The 16442-nt window shown below is 44.8% G+C and overlaps 1 protein-coding gene across 1 annotated transcript in view; it reads left to right on the forward strand.

Moving 5' to 3' along the window:
• The window catches only part of CADPS (calcium dependent secretion activator), a 211082-nt gene that overhangs the window by 116633 nt on the left and 78007 nt on the right, over positions 1–16442 (forward strand). The window contains 2 exon segments of the mRNA XM_032699168.1: positions 7780–7916; positions 13115–13302. Coding sequence (XP_032555059.1) covers positions 7780–7916; positions 13115–13302 — 325 coding nt within the window.

Below are 16442 nucleotides of genomic sequence, written 5' to 3' on the forward strand. Positions count from 1 at the left end.
GAGTGAAAAGTTTTGCTTTTTTTTGTTTTGCTACAATTTCAAAGAAAAACTCCATTCACGCAAAGCTGTGCTTTTCTCCAGTGTTCGCATTATAAAAGAAAAAAACCCAAACTGTTCTTGTTTACTGTTGAAACCATGCACAGTATTATAGTCAATAATGCTGCCAATACATATTACACCTTTTGGCAATATTTAAGCTTCATAAAAGTGGTCACTTGTCTGAAAGCGCCAATCTTTGTTTGTTCTGTGTTAGTGATGCATCAAACAAAATTCCCAAACATGCTCAACGTTGTTTTTTTTCCTGAAACCCTTTTCTTTTTAACATGAAAGATTGGTCCGTACTTGTTTTATGTATCACTTGTGGTTATATTTAATTTTTTAATGTCTGTTTATATTTAATAACTGTTAATCACACCATATACAAAGAGTTGGTTGTTTTGAGAATTTGTGGTGATTTGTTCCCCCATAATAAGTAGCGAGGTTTATTGAGCTGCTTAAGAAATTTTCAGCTATAAGTGGTTTTCTTTTTGGTTGGTTTGATTTTATTTAAGTTTCTTTTTCATTCTTTGCTTGAACCCAAATATTTAGCTGCTAGGTTAGGGCTCCTGTCTGCTTTCCTGAGCCTTGTTGCTAGTCTTTATGTTATTCTGGTTTGTTCCTTCTTACCCTGCTAACTTCTAGCTGGACTCAAGGGTAAGTGCTTCCCTGTAGCTAGCACAGCTCAGATAATCAGGCTAGATTATCTGACGTATGCAATGTGCTTTTTTTTTTTTCTCTTAAATCTTTCTCATGTTTAGATTTTGTAGTACAAACTTTCCATGTTATTTTCCTGAATTGAGGTTTGAAATGTAAGTTTCCATACTGAAATTGGGATGCATGTGATGTTTGCATAATTGCCTTCTCTCCCTGGCTTTCACATTGGCATCAAGTGATCCTCTTAGTAAAGCCAATCATTAACATTTCTATTTTTCATTCCAAGATGTAAATATTAATTAACATCACAATAAAACTGTAAATAATACCTTCTTTTGTTTCATGGAATTTACATCTAGTTGACTGCTTCCTGCCTGAAAACAGATCATTTTGCACTCTGACAATATCCTTTCTCTCCGTGCCGATGATTAGCTTGGTGCAGCGCACCAGAGTGCGGGGCTAACCATGGACACCTCAGGGTGTAGAAAGGTAGGGCAGGAGACCCCAAGAGACCTAGACAAGGTGCAGGACTCCAGAGGAGACCCCCAAAAACCCCTCCACGCATGCCCTCTGAAAACAAGCCTGAGGTTTGATAGTTCCCTCTCCCATAAACTCATTAGGGGATGATTTCAGCAGCAAGTGGCAGCTCTCTGGGTCACCCCGGATTTGGAGATGCTGGCCCGCTCAGACCTAAATGCATTTGTCATGGAGGGGTGCTGCTGTTCCCCCAAATTATCATAAATTAATGTTTTAGCATGGGTCTCAGTCACCAATCAAAGCCATGCTTGTCAAAGCACAAGCCAGGGGGATTGCTATTTTACCTTTTCCCACTGGAATACCTACTCTGAAAAATATAAAAGCCCAAACTTGTGCTGTAAGATAGCTTCTCCTCAGTCTTTGTTCAGTCCTAAGTACACCCACTACAAATCCTTTATTGGTGTTAAAAGCTTCTTCTCTAATATCTGGGGAGTGTCTGCTTTCCTTAGGAGGGAATAGCATCAGTGGGTCATGAGAGCTGGCAAATATGTATCCGGAGTATCTGAATGCAATTATGAGAAGGAACAGGCGGTGTCATCCCTCCTGGCCATCAAACAAGACTCCTTTTTTCCTTCTTGCTCCTTTTGTTTCTTCTTTCTTCTTTTTTTCCAATGTGTGAGTATGTGCGTGTGTGTACAAATATCCCCCTGGGTATAGCAGGCAGAATTCCTTCTCAGCAGACACTTTCTTTTTTCTTTCTTTATTTTGTTTTCTAAATGTTTGGATTTCCAAAGAGGATTCTTATCAGACTTTACCGCAAAAAAACGCACAAAAGTTTAATTTGAATGAAATACAGATTTTTGCCACTTTGAAAGAAAGAAAGAAAGAGTGAATGAATGAATGAACTTGATTTTGGCAACATTACATGTATTTGCACTACTATGCATTGCTATCCTATTAGATTATTAGTTTTGTGCTTTAATTGCTTTATTTTTTTTTAGATAGTTAGAGATATCATGAGAACGCTGCTGTGTCTTCTGTATTGTCAACTTGCAGATGCTTCATTGCAGGAATGCAGAATTAAATGTTAATTCAGTTCTCACGTAATTTGCATGAATTTAAAACTAGCCTGTAAATCACTTCTATGTGCTTTAAGAAGCCTGGGACTCTAACTTATGAAATACAAATTCACGGGTTTCTGCAGTCATCCAATTCAAAATATTTTTAAATAGTTATAAAAATGCTGTGAAACAATGTTTTGTACTCTAAATAGTTGTTCTAAAACTGTGTTTTTAACTTGCCACACAAGGAATTATGTAAGTTCATACTACAAATTCTTATTCATTTAATGACCAAGCATTAGATAACTTAGAGTGCAGTTCAGTGCCTGGTGTGTCTGGTGATTTACAGGAACATTCATAATAATTTATTAAAATTGTAACTCAAGCAGAAAAGAATTTGTTTACAGCAAGGGAAAAAGCCATAAACCACAGAAATAAACAGGCAATTAAATTTAAAACTATCTTCTAACATGGAATAATATGAAAGGGAAAAGAAAGAGCTCTTTGCTCTGCAGTGAGAGGCGAGTTGAGGCTGCTGCAGCGGCTGCAGCTCCGCGCAGGGAGGAGGTTTGGGGAGGAGGTTTGCAGAGCCCTGTGCGCACACACACACACACACACACACACACACACACACACACACACACCTCACTTCTCAGAGGTGGCAATGTCGCAGTGCACAGAGAGGAGGGGACTTGGTAAGTCACCAGCCAGCATTGCCAGCAGCTCACTCACAATCCACCTGGCAATTTCCTGGTGCGGGGGTTTAGTTTCTCCCCCTCCAGAACAGCGGTGTTTGCTGGTGAAGCCTCTTGCTCCACACAGCTGGACAAAATGAGGCTCTCAGGCACTTCCCTGGGTGTTTCTGTAGCGAGTCACAGTCCAAGTGTGTCCGTGAGCTCTCATATAGTGGTGAGTGGTAGAGGGGACCCCGCTGCCCCTGGGAGTGGGCGGTGGGTTGTGGTGGGCACGCAGTCACCCACCACCGCGGTGCATTCCGGCACCACGCAGCCTGGAAAACTTCTCCTGCTTTGCCCGGCCAGTGAGGAGTTTTCTAGAAATATCTGTAAATGAATAGCTGCCATCAATCATTGTCATTCCTTTATTTCATGTCTCCTGATGAGGTTGACTAGTGTCATTGTTTGTTACTGTCCAAACCACATCTTCATTCTTGTAATGTCAAGCAGATATGACAAGCACACATTTTCCAGATGAGTAAGATAGAAAGTCACCTTTTAATTTACAGTTGTTTGATTTTTTGTTTGTTTGTTGGAATTTTATTGGTTATTTTAATAAGCAAACACGTTGTAAAATTTACTGGATGTTCAGTTGCCTTTGATACTAAAACAAAGTCACTCATTATCGAAAAGAAATAAATCTGGAGTAAGAAATTCTTACAATAAAATGGCTACCTAAAGCCTTTTATAACAAGAATTCTTTTATGGAGCTTGTCCCCCACTATTAACTTCACAGCTCTCAAAGCAAAATCTGCCAAAATTATTGCTGGAGCAAAAGAAATGCAGAGGGCAGGGAAATACATTTTAAAAAAAGAATGAAAGATTTGACCATTTTGTCTCTTCCTTTTTAAATAACAGTTAGATAAAGAGAAATACAGCCCTCAGAGAACCAGACAGTGGGACAGTCCTTTGGTTTTCATTAGTCTTGTTGTTGTTGAAATCTTTGTGTTCCTGACACTGGTAGATTTTTAAGACTGATTTCAAACACTTGTAGGAAGGGGTTGTGTGACAGGGGGTTAGTTAATGGAGTCAGCATAAAATGCAAACTGGATAAAAACGAACAAAATAAACCTGGCAGTATTAAAAGAAGGCAGTAATGTAGAGACCAAGTGTGATATAAAAGACCAAAGTCTGTAGTTTTCCAGAAGAAAGGTTCGTGGAGCCTGTGCTGCCCATGTCCCTCCTCTGGCAGCCTCCCTCCCGAGACCACCATCAAACACCTTTCAGCTGCAGTTGTGTGCAGCTTGTCTAAATATGTAAGATAACTTTTGTGGGCCTGCAGCAGCATTTCAGCTGGAGCCCCGAACAAAGAAGCACTAGCGAGCTTGGCACGGCACCTTGGGAAGGGATTGCAAATTACTGGAGCATCATATAACTTTCTTTCTTTGGTTTCTCCTTCCTTTTTAGCTAGAATAACAGAGCAGGGTCAAAAAAGCAGCCGTATTTGACTGAAACAATTAATTTAAAGTACTTACAAATTGGCTGTACAGTTTGGGTGTGAATATTAGCCGTTCTCGTTTTGTACTTTGTTTAAGATCACATGCAAACTGTACAGGCCATTTTGAAAGAAGGTAAATTAGACGTAAAACTTATTTCAAATGCAGATGTTGGCATTATTTTAAATTGCAGATATGTGTCTGAAGTGGGGTAATAATATATTTAGATCTGTTCTTTTTTTCTCTGTGTGTTGCCTAGGAAGTTTAATGTTTTGGGAAAATTTGATTCCTGAATTTCATTTTTAAAAGTGAGTCCATTGGAAAAATCAAAATTCAAAAAGAAACTGTAAGGTGCATGGGGTGCTTATTTAGAATAAGTAAGGGAAGATGAATTTAGTGTAGGATTGACCTCTTTAACCTGCTCCTAGTTATTTTTAAGAATTTTGGCCCAGAGCAGCATCTGGCCCAGAGTTGATATTCCATTTGAAAGAAATACACATTTGTATTACCATTCTTCACAGGCATCTCTAGTTCACATCACACCAGCTCTATCCCCTGGGTGGGCAACATGCACCCACCCAGCCCTGCATCCCTGCTGATGCAAAATGGTTTGGCCGTGCAAGAGCTGCGGCGCTGGGCTTTGCAGGAAGAGCTGCAGCTGCTCATCCTCCTTCCCATGGCAGAAATCCACATTTTAAACCACTGACTGAGCATAAGTCATGTGGATCATGCTTTTCTGGTCACTTGAGCTCATGCAGTGCCATGTCTGATGTCTCTCTTTTCATGTGGTTGTTCCGAGGTGGAGAGCTTTGGGGGAAATGGGCTTTCGAGCAGGCACCCAACGGGATGCTCAGTAAGGTGTGGCTTCAAAGTGATTAATGAAAGTAAAATTGTCCCTGATTGTGGACAGTTGTGAAGGACATTTAATCACTGTGTCTGTTCTCACGCTTGGCAGGGAACTGTCTGTGCCCCTGCCTTGGGCAGGGAGATTGTAAAAAGCCCAGCCAGACTCTCAGCTCGGTGGAAGCCAGCAGCGCTTCGGTTGGTTCCCACCCACCAAAGGTCTGCTCTGTGCCCACCTTGATCAGAGAATGTAATGTGGGGAAAAGCTTATTAGTCTGGAGTAAAAAATATTCATTTCAAACATGCTTTCTAGCACATATGCTCAAAAAAGTTCACCAGCTAAAGGGCTAGAGGACTCTTCAAATTTCCAGCTGATTTACTCGGCTCTCGGAGCCTCGTTGGCTGAGCAGGAGGATTGACAGTGTATCAGGGCTCCTAATTGAAAAGTAATAAAATCTCTGAGCGAAGCTGGCAAATGAAGGCCTCCAGCCAATTTGTCAGCTTGCAGTCAACTCCGAGGAGCCGGGCAGAGCAGCAAGCCATTAAAAATAGTCTGATAATAGCTGTTAAAACATTTTGCGGGCACTAGGGATGGAATTGAAAACAGCACAGCCGAACTCTTTGGGAGTGAATGCAATCAAATCCATCTTGGCCGGAAGGGACAGAGAGGAGGGGGCAGAAAGCTGTCAAAACAGACAGGAGCCGACCCATGCCACAAGCCCCAGGGCTGGGTGGGCTTCACATCCCACACCCAAGGGTGCTGGACAGGTGCCCTGGAGGTGATGCACTCCTCAGGGAAGTTGTCCCCGTCCCCCGAGCCAGCCCTTGTGCTGCCGCCTCACTCGGCACCATCAGCAGCTTCTTCTGTCCCTGTGCTGAATGCACAGAGCTGCTGGCAGAGGCAGAGGGGGGAATTTGGGACCAGGGAGGGAGGTGACGTGGGGGGCAGCAGGGCCCAGCACATAGAATGAAACAGGGGAGCAGACCCTCAAAAATTAACCAGCTGTAGGAAAAACGTCAGTGTTTATTCAGCAGGGTTTTAGTGAGGAAAATTGCCAGCTACAGCTGAATTAAGTATTCCTAGCAGCTAATTGAAATGTTACATGTTTTAATTTGTCTGATTTCTTTCCAGTGGGTGATGTTATTTATATAGTTTGTATATAGATAATGACAGACTATACAGAAAATGTAAAGATTGCTTCCAATGATCAGTAATGATCATTGAGAGCACTGACATGAGCGAGGTATTTAGAAAGACATGCCATCCTTCACAGCTAAATATTGAATAGTAAAACATATATAAAAGAACATTCTCTCATTTAAAGCTCTTTTGATTTACTTGAATTTTTTTTAATTAAGGATTTTTGTGGGTTTTTTCTGTTAAAGAGGGATTTTGTTTTAAAACAAATACAGTTACCGTATACTCCTATTGCGGAAAACTGCATTTTTGTGTCCTTTCAGCCACATTGTTTCAAGGCCACCCAGTTCCCGTAGGAGGCTATAAACAGGGGAAGGATTTAAATCCTATTTTCTTTGCCAAGGATTTGGCAAGAACCCATATAGTAGGAAGCTGAGCACAGACAAAACCGAGTGAAAGGTGTCCTTTAATTCCCCAGCCGCTGGAAGAACAAAACCTGCTCCCAGCAGGGTCCCGGCTGGCCGCACCCAGGCCGGTTTGGCGGCTTCATTTCGACTGCTGAATTCGGTGTATTTTTAGTTAACCATGTTGAGATTAATTAATTAGCCCCTAGGAGTTAGTGCCCGTAAACGTCACCCAAAGCAGAGAAGTGTGAATACGTTGAGGCTGTTAATTCACCCAAAAATGGCAGCTCGTAATCCAGGCAGAGGAAATTCAGTCTCTCCATCGGGATGACTGGCAGCTCCGGCGCCCTGTCGGGTTACTGCCTCTGTGACAACAAACTACATATCAATTTAACTTCTTAGCAATGCTTAAAAGAGCATCTTTTTATTTCAGTGAGGTAGCATTTAAAGTTGCCATTAGGAAAAAAAAATTGCCGTGGGGAAGACAAACATTGGCATTTGGATAAAGAACAACGTAACTGGTCTGATACCTAGAAAACATAGCAAATGTAGAGAAAAATGCTACAGCTGTAACTTCATTAGAATGGCAGAATCTATTACAATTAACCACAGCTATCTAAATAGGAGCTAATTTACTTATGTGAGCCAAAATTCTGTTAACTCATAGCCTATTGTAAGATACAGAGTGAATTCTTGGGTTTGTGTTCTGGTTTTAAGTACAGAATAAATGCACTATAATGAGCAGTTGACAAGATGTTAATTCTAAAATCTTTTGCCTAAATGCAATAATATAGTCCATAACTGATGCAAGTTGACAATGGGAGGTGAAGTGTACTATGTAGCCTGCAAAGAGAAAACTTAATGGCAATGGAGGGAAGAGGAGATATTTAGCTTTCATGCTTCATACTGTATATTTTTCTCTGTTGTATTTGTCAACTAAAATGTCTTATATCTCTCTAAATGGTGTCTTTCTCTATATGTATAAATGAACAGATGCAGATAGAGCTCAAAAGCATGGCATGGATGAATTTATCTCTTCCAATCCCTGTAACTTTGACCACGCTTCACTCTTTGAGATGGTTCAGCGCCTCACTTTGGACCACAGACTTAATGATTCCTATTCTTGTCTGGCAAGTATATTCTTTGGTCTCTAGTGATATAAACATCAAGCAGCAAAGTCAAAGCTAGTGTGAGTGGGGGCTAATCCCCCTGTTGCTGGAAGATTGACTTCTGTTTACACCAGGTTTGAATTTGGCCCAGAGATATTGTCTTTTGAGAGGCTGCCTGCAGTGAATTGACTGCTGTTCTTCTCCAGTCGCACTGTCTTTATTGTTTCTGTTTGCAATGCTTAAAATGTTTCTTCCTACAAAGACAAACTCCAGTGTGGGGATGTGAAGTAGAGAGCAGTGTTTTGCAGCCTCCTGCACTGCCTTCCAGAGTCTTCTGGATGAAAGAACAGGGGAGAGATGACAGTCTGATACCACCTCCCATGTCAGTGGAGTCCCACCAGGAATAACTGTGGCCCACCTTTATGTCTCTTTATGAGCAGGGATCCCAAGCAGGTAACAGATGGTGCTGTGTGGATAACTGCAGTGATGCTGCAGTCTGTCCACGCTCACTTAGTCGCATGCCCATCCTGAGCACTCCCATGAGCAGCAGTTGCAGCTCTCAGCCCACTGTAGGACAGTGGCAGGAGATGCTCCAGGACAGCTTGTAGCCTTTGGCTGGAGTGCAGTGCTTGGGGGCTCTTGGGTACTGTAAGGGTTTAAATTACAAATAACCTATAACAACACAACTTGAGCAATTAATTTTTAGGAGTTTCAGTGAGGAGGATGAAAAGGCTCTTAGTTTTGAGAAAACAGTAGGATGAGTCCTTTCTAGGGGGGTCTGAAATGGAGAACCTGTCCTGAACATGGCATGGGACAGATCCTGACCTGCTGCCCTCCTAGAGTTGCACAGAACCCTCCATTCTGGGGTGTCATGGTGGGCTCCTTCACCAGAAGGACCACCTTGTGCCAAGAACCTTAATCTTTACCAGCTGTGCAGTCTTGGAGCTGGGACTCTGAGGTGTCTGGCTGTTACAAGAGCAACCTGGGAGCACAGCTGAGCAGCTGGCAATGAGGCTGTTGGTCTCAAATCCTGTCCTCCACGTCCCCCCCCCACCATGGTGCTTCTCTCACTACCCCACACCTTGCACTGCACATGAGGACCAATCTCCTCTGAAGGACTGAGAATCAGTAAATGCCATTAGTGGTAGTGAGTTGTCACCTCCCTGAGGAGAGGCAGGGCTAGGAGGAACTGTTGTGGACGTCCCCTGAGGTAAGGATGGGGTGGGAGAAGGCTGCACTTTACCCGCAGATACCCAAGTGGTACAGTAGGCTTGATGGGAGCATTGTCAGACCTGCAGCAGGTTCCTCACCGGTTCCATCGAGGTCTTTGCTCTGGCAGGCAGTGACATTGGCATGCAGCTTCTGCTCCCCACGCATGGCTGACCCTAGGAAGACCATCCCCATCCATGCATGTCTGAGAGGTTGGCTTGCTGCTGGTTTGTCTCTGTGCAATCTCGGGCCTGGTGAGAGAGCTGTGGCTGTTGAATTAAACCCGTGGAGAGGTGCGAGGCCATCACTGAAAACAATTAACACTGTTTTTCTTCAAGAAACCCACCAACCGCACTTCTGCTTGTTATGGAGATGTTTAGGCCTTTGATAGAAGCTGCTGGAGCAGTGGAGCTCCCCTCAGCACCAAGAGTCATGCCTCTTCGGAGCGGAGCATCGCCAATTAACCAATTAACTTGATCTTCTTTCAAATCACCCATTGCAGTGTTGTAAGGAAGAGAATAATGGCCTGTGTTCACCTACGCTTGGATTTCACATGCTTCTTTACTTGCTTTACCGTGGTTTTGTCCTGATTATGGTGTAAAAAAAACCAGACTGACCTCAAAATTTGAGTTTGACTGCAAAGAGCTCCCAGTGTTCTTACTGTGCCATTGGGATGTTGGTGATAGCAGTGCGTTGACTTGGCTGGAGGAGCTGTGAGCCCGTGGTAAGCCTGCTCTGTCCACTCTGTGTGCTGCTGGGCAGTTCTTATTCTCCCTACAGGACATTCCATGCAAGGTCCCACGGAGTTTTGCCTCATCACACCTCTTCTTATTTTCGAACGTGGACCTGGAGGTGCCAGGGAAGACTTACCCAGACGCAGAGGATAACTCAGCATCACTTCCTTTCTGTGGAACCAGGTTAAACAACGCAATTGTGAGCCCACTCATGGGCTGAGCCAGGCATCCCTAGGAAAACAAACAGCCTGGCTGACTCAGCCACAGCAGAAGTGATGTTTACTGGCAGAGAGCTCAGTGCTGGGAAAGGGGAAGAGCGCTTTCTGCAGAGCTTGCTGAGGGCTCCTGCCTGTCGTCCACAAACTGGTAGCAGAGTCACACTCAGGGCTCTTCCTGGACTATTGGGATGAGCATTCAGCTGTTCCAGCATGGTATGGACCCCACACACACGTGGGTCTTCACTCCTTTCACTTGGACATGTATGCTGTTTCTGAGACTGCCCTTCAGCTCTTCCCAAGACTTCCCAACCCACTGCCAGCATCCGGCTCATACAGCTGGGTCCGTGCTGGAGCTGTACTGACCATGATGTGTCAGCATTCTTGGAATTCCCATTATATGGCACAGCATGTACTGGTGGAAAGTCTTCAGAGTGCCCAGCCTAGCCAAGATATGTGAAGGAGTCAGATTAAGAGGTCCATGAAGCAGGCCACCAAGATTAAATTCTCTTGACTTCCTGGGGTAAAAGGCAAAATTTAGCTAATGAAATGTGAAAATTTTCCCTCAAAAATTCTGTTTTTCTCAAAATTTGCATTTGCCCTTAGAAAGCTGTTCCATGTTTCACCAGCCCTGACCAATCCTTGCTTTTCCCAGCTCCAAAGCTCCCATGGCACTCCCTGCTGGTGCCTGGGACACATTTTCCTGTATTGGAGCAGTTCAGTTTGTTGAACACAGTCAGTGGAGCTCCCTGTGCTCTGCGCCCTTTCTCCATTGTCCCCTCCAGGTTTCCTAATTCCACTGGAGACATCTGTGAGGCCACGTTGCTCTACACCTCTCTGCACTGGGGACAGACACCCCGTGTGTCATCACTGTCAGCTGCGTTTGCCAGGCTGGCTGGGTGTCAGCTGGTTGGGCCAGGCAAATCTTCATCAAGAGCCAGGATCTGCCTGAAGATTTGGGAGATCTGTCTGAACACCACCTTTCATCAAACCTTAGCAGTTTTTCTGGGGCTGTGGTGAGCAGCATTTACTGCTCCCTTGGAACCCCATTCAGCAGCAGGTGTTTTATTTCCTACCTCTTCCTGCAAATGAAGACTGCCTGGTTCTGTTGGGCTCTGTGTCTCTCCACCCACAGTCTGCTGCCTGTGGTCTAATGAGGTCTGAGGCTGACCACTGAACCTCTGAGCTTTTGCTCACGCTTCCCCTCCTTGCACCATGGCAGCAACCTCGAGTGTTTGCCCCCGTCCCTTGTCTCCTCCTGAGGACCAGCATCCAGTTCAGGGGAGCAGTGCTCTGGATCACTGGCTCCAGCCTCTGCTGCCTTCAGTTTAAACTCTGGGCTTGATACTTGACTCCGGTGAGATCAGTGCCAGCCTTCCTGTCAGTGTCAGTAGGGCCAAGATTTCACCCTGTAGGAAGAAATGAGTCCTTTATATGCATTAGGTGAATATAACAATTTCAGCTGCACTTCTATCCCCATAACCAAACACAGACATCTTTCTATTGCAGAGCAATCACGACATTTCTATATTTTTACCATGCCTGATAGCCAAAGACTTTCGTGAAGAGAGACAAGGTGAAGAGATCATCCAAGGATGTAACAAACAGGCAATGTAAAGAACTCCAGAATCAAGCATAATGCCACCAACCAAAAAGCAGACAAAAATGCCATTACAACTGGTGAAGGCAAATATACCCCTCCCAAAAAATAGCCGTCCAGAGGGCTGTCCCATCTGCATTGTTCTGTGTCTTCATTTTGAAATGTGCACTTCCAATGATCCCAGCACTGTAGCTACTCCCTATATCTATCATTTTCCCCTCATTATTTTAATTCTTTTCTCAATCTGTTTTGGAGTTGGCCCAATAAGGATGAGCAAATCCTTCTCTATGTCTTTGAGCTCTTAATTGATATTTCTTCAACTCTTTTCAAAGCAGCTATTTTGGCATCTAGAAAAGATTTGGTGTCATCTGAGTGGTAGAAAATATATTTTAATCTTTCACAGCAGTGTTGTTTCTAAGATGTAGCATTTGGGGTAACAGATGGGGTGGCAAAGAAGTTGCCTATAGGGGCAGTGCTCTGCCTCAACTACTCTCCCGCCCGCTGCAGGAACTTTTCAATTAAACGATGAAAGATTTTGCAGCTTGATGCATTCCAGAGCTGCGTCTTAGCAATTGTTTAGCACCCAAATTTCCATGTAAATATTGACGGTTTTGCAGCATTTTGAAAAGCAATCTACGAGATTATTCTTGTTCTCATTAGCGCCGTTCCCAAAGGCAGAGGCACGTTCCGCTTCGGCTGTCCCAGGATGTTCACTGGAACCATCCCCTCGCAGAGAAGGGTGTCCTCCTTGGGAGTCCGGACACTGCACTGCACTGCAAACTGTGTGTCACCAGGCCCTCAGGACTGACAGACAGAAATAGTCTGAGGTTTCTGGATGTGTAAAGAAACCCTGCTCTTGAGCAGAGCTCCCCTTGCTTCGGTGCCGAGGAGGTGGGCAATGTCAGAGCATGTCGCCAGTGGCACAAAATAAGGATCACGGGAAACATCCCTTTCTGATACTGCAGAGCTGCCTTTCTCCGTCTGCAGGACGTTCCTACCTGCCAGATGCAAGAGTCATTGTTCAGTGTAATCCTCCATACTCTTCCCCCACATCAGTCTTCTTACTCCTGGCTCAGTGTACAATCCCATCCCCAAAATGAGATTACTGTTTCACACTATTTAAATAACCAAACCTTTGTCATCTCTTAAAGGTGTCTTTTTTTTTTTCCTCTTCTTTTTGCTAGGCACTGTCATGAACTGGCCTAACTTTTCAGCATTTAAGTGACATTTCCCTTTAATGGTAGCATAATATGTTTTTGTTAACAGTTGCACTGAGTATATGCTGTGTTTGAGTGATGATGTTCAGACTGTATTGTTTGAGTGACCTCTCTCCTTTTTCCTTAACATAGCCTTAGGTTTGTATTCCTTTTATTAGAACAGTTGACCACTACACCTCCAAATCTGATAGCCTTTGTATTTAATAACTTATATTTAAAATCAAGTCTCTTTATTTCTAAACAGGGCTGGTTTAGTCCTGGCCAGGTCTTTGTGCTAGATGAGTATTGTGCACGTAATGGAGTGAGAGGCTGTCACAGACATCTCTGCTACCTCAGAGATTTGCTAGAGCGCGCAGAAAACGGAGCTATGATTGACCCCACCTTACTTCACTACAGCTTTGCCTTTTGTGCATCACATGTTCATGGCAACAGGTAAGGAATTCTTCTTAGCTAGCAGCACCCTGCCAGCAAGGGATGACTTTGTCAAATATAGGTTTCCTTGGATAATGCACAACAGTCCCCAATTTGTTTTCACAGGGGATGTTTGGCAGCAGCACTTCTAGTGACATAGTTGGTTTGTTTGTTTGTTTCGTTGCTTGTTTAATGTAAGCAGTAAAAATGCACACAGAGGATCCAGAAATGAAGGGTTTTAACTTTCTTGCCCAGACACCTGCTAGATGCAGTTCTGGACAAGATAAAGTTGAAGTACGTGTGACTGTCACAGGTTGAATAAATACAAGTAAATGATACACTGTGCTGATTTAATTGTTGTGAGAGAGGATCTGACAAATTGCAGCAGTGAAATTTTCAGCACTATCAAACTTCAGTGTTCAAAAGGGCTTTAAGCCCTTGGGCACCCATGTCTCATTTAAAGTCCATGTGACATCAGTGCAGAAATTGCTTAGACATAACTGAAAATTTTATCTTGCGCTGTTTCAAAGCAGTTTCAGTTTCAGAAGAAGCCAGTTCCTTTCTCTCAAATGTGGAAAACCTTTGATGGGAGGAACTGGAGCTGTGCTTTTTCCCTCTGTTTATTTTGCTGACAGCTGTAGCATCTATTGCAACTTCTTTTTCTGCTTTTTTTTCTGTTAAGTTTTATTATATACTTTGAGATATCACTGTGTATCCTGCATATGCTGCTGGTATAAAATAATTAGGTGTTTTCATAAATGCTCTGGTAAATACCACCCCGAATTACGATATGCACTGCCCAGGTTTCACATTGCAAGGCTGCCACTTGCTTTTGCAGTTACTTTCATACATCTTGTCATGGAAACCAAGTTTTTGATTCCTTAGTTTCTTTTTTAGTTCTGACTTTCCTTTGCTCATCCGTTCTTTCTTTGCCAATTGTGATATGATTTCAGTTGTTTCCTTTCAGCTTAATTTCCTTTTGTTTTATTTTGAGTTTTTTCATGCTTTGTTCTTGTTTCTTTCACTTTTGCTGCTGGTCTTGCCCCCCACATTTCAATCACTCCCCTAAGAGAACTCATGGCAGAATTACTTGGTGGGTCACAGCCAAGTGCAGACGGTGAGGGGGGCAAAGCATCTCAGGCCCCTGCTGCTGAGACGGAGACAAAAAAGGATTCCAAAAAGGAGTCCAAAAAAAGAAAGAGCCCAAATCCCAGCCGAATCCAGAGCCAAAAAGGTAAGCAAAAGCATGCAGTGCACAGGAGTGTGTTGCAGAGGGCACTGGGGGCTCCTTGGTCACTGAGCACACTGGGCAGTTTGCATCCCCACAGCTCAGGGATGCCACTGTGGCTCTGGCATTTGGGTCATACACTCTCCTGGGAGCTGGATGGAGTTTGGGCACCCAAGTCCCATAGGGGATCAGGACCTTGAACTTTTTAGGCATGTGTAAACATGTGAGATAGCTCACATGATGTGTAGGGGATGGGACCATGCAGCAAAACTGGCTGCCCCATTGCCCTTTGTCATCTCAGCTGGTGTGGGAACAGGACCTGGCTCAAAGCCCATTTGGCCCATAACAGAGAGAAGGTCAGATGCCAGTCACAGGTCCCCCATGTACCTCTGCACAGGGTCCAGCACAGCCAGGGCTGAACCCTCCTTTTCATCAGGGTTGGTGGCAGGAGGTATCTGACAGTACTGGCCAAGGTGACAACCTGCCATTCCCTCCCCACGGGGCTGGAGAGTTGTGGGCTCAGGAAACGTCATGCTTTAAAACTCGTGTTATGTAGGCCCCAGTCCCATGCTGTAAAGCTGTTCAGGGCTGTGTGTGGCTGCTGCACTGTGCTGGGAGCTGCTGGGCACGGCCAGAGGGGAAACTCAGCCATGGACGGGCTATTCCAGTCACTGAAATAGTCACATTCCATTTAAAATATTCCAAGAAAGAAATGAGGTGTCTTGCTATGACTTAGCTGTCTTTAGCTGATGCTTGACTTCACATCAGAAGGTTGAAGGTTCATATTCCTTCTTGGTCACTGCTGTCTCTCTGTTGCCTGGGGATTTCAGGAGGCTCTGTGCGGGAACTGCAAGGCTGCAGCATCGCGCGTTGCCACCAAGGGCAGGCTCTGGGTGGCACCCAGCAGTTTGGTGCAGAGACCGCGGGGTGCAGCGTCTGGCTTTTGCTATCAGAAGGTCACAGAAAGGGACCACAGGGGGTCTGAGAGAACACACAACTCCGTATCTTCTGTGTCTACTATAAGAAATGTGAATATCTGAGCGGGAGAGTCACGATTTCTTTTCGGAGAGCTGTTGAGGCCACATGCGTGGTGCGTTTGCGAGCTGGCTGGCGGAGAGCGATCGAAAGCCGGTATTTACCCGTGCAGTCCTTCCTGGCAGTTGCGACGTGTGTAAAGCCGCGTTCGCTTCAGCTACGTCCCTTCCTCCCACCTGCTGTGTGCATACATTGCTTGTTGCCTTATGGCTGGCCCTGCTCTCCCCAGGAAACCTATAGCTCATGGCAGAGCTGAAAACTTTCCATGTAAAATTTGTCAAGGTGGCACACCTGCCCCAAGACCCAGCACGGCATTCAGCAGAACATCTTGGAGCAGCCATGCATTGCATTGTTGTTGGGATGCACAGTTGTCTGGGAAAGATTGAGTTACGAGACATTCTTCTGTTTAACAGAGGCCTCTTTTTCTGTCGAAACTGAAAAAGTGTTGATTTTCTTTACAAAAAAAAAGTTCCTTCACTTTTAGACAGTAAAAGCCCCGAACGGGTGGTTTAGCTTTCCCCAGGACGAGGTTGGCTGTCAGTCAGAATATGCCACCCAGTAATGAAGGTCGAGAAGGGAGATAATTTCATGTGGCTATCAATCTCCTGTATTAGCAGCAGACAGTGATGGAGCTGAGGTGGGCTGTCTGTTTGTATCGTGTTTGCATAAGGTCAGGCAGTGAGACAACAGTCGCTCGCAGTCAGCGGGGAAGTGCAGGCGGGCTGCGGTGCGGACGCTGAGGACAGCCTGGAGGTCAAGGCTGACAGGATGACAGGCGTCAGCGTGGGCACGATGCCTCCTCGCCCGTCCGGCCCCCGCCTCGGCGGCACGGCTGCCGCACCGCAGCCGGGACAGGGGCAGGACGGCTGCTGGTGGAAAAGCACCTCCAGCTTGGAGC

Source organism: Chiroxiphia lanceolata, chromosome 11 (genome assembly GCF_009829145.1).
Source record: "Chiroxiphia lanceolata isolate bChiLan1 chromosome 11, bChiLan1.pri, whole genome shotgun sequence".
NCBI classification, from domain to species: Eukaryota; Metazoa; Chordata; class Aves; order Passeriformes; family Pipridae; genus Chiroxiphia; species Chiroxiphia lanceolata.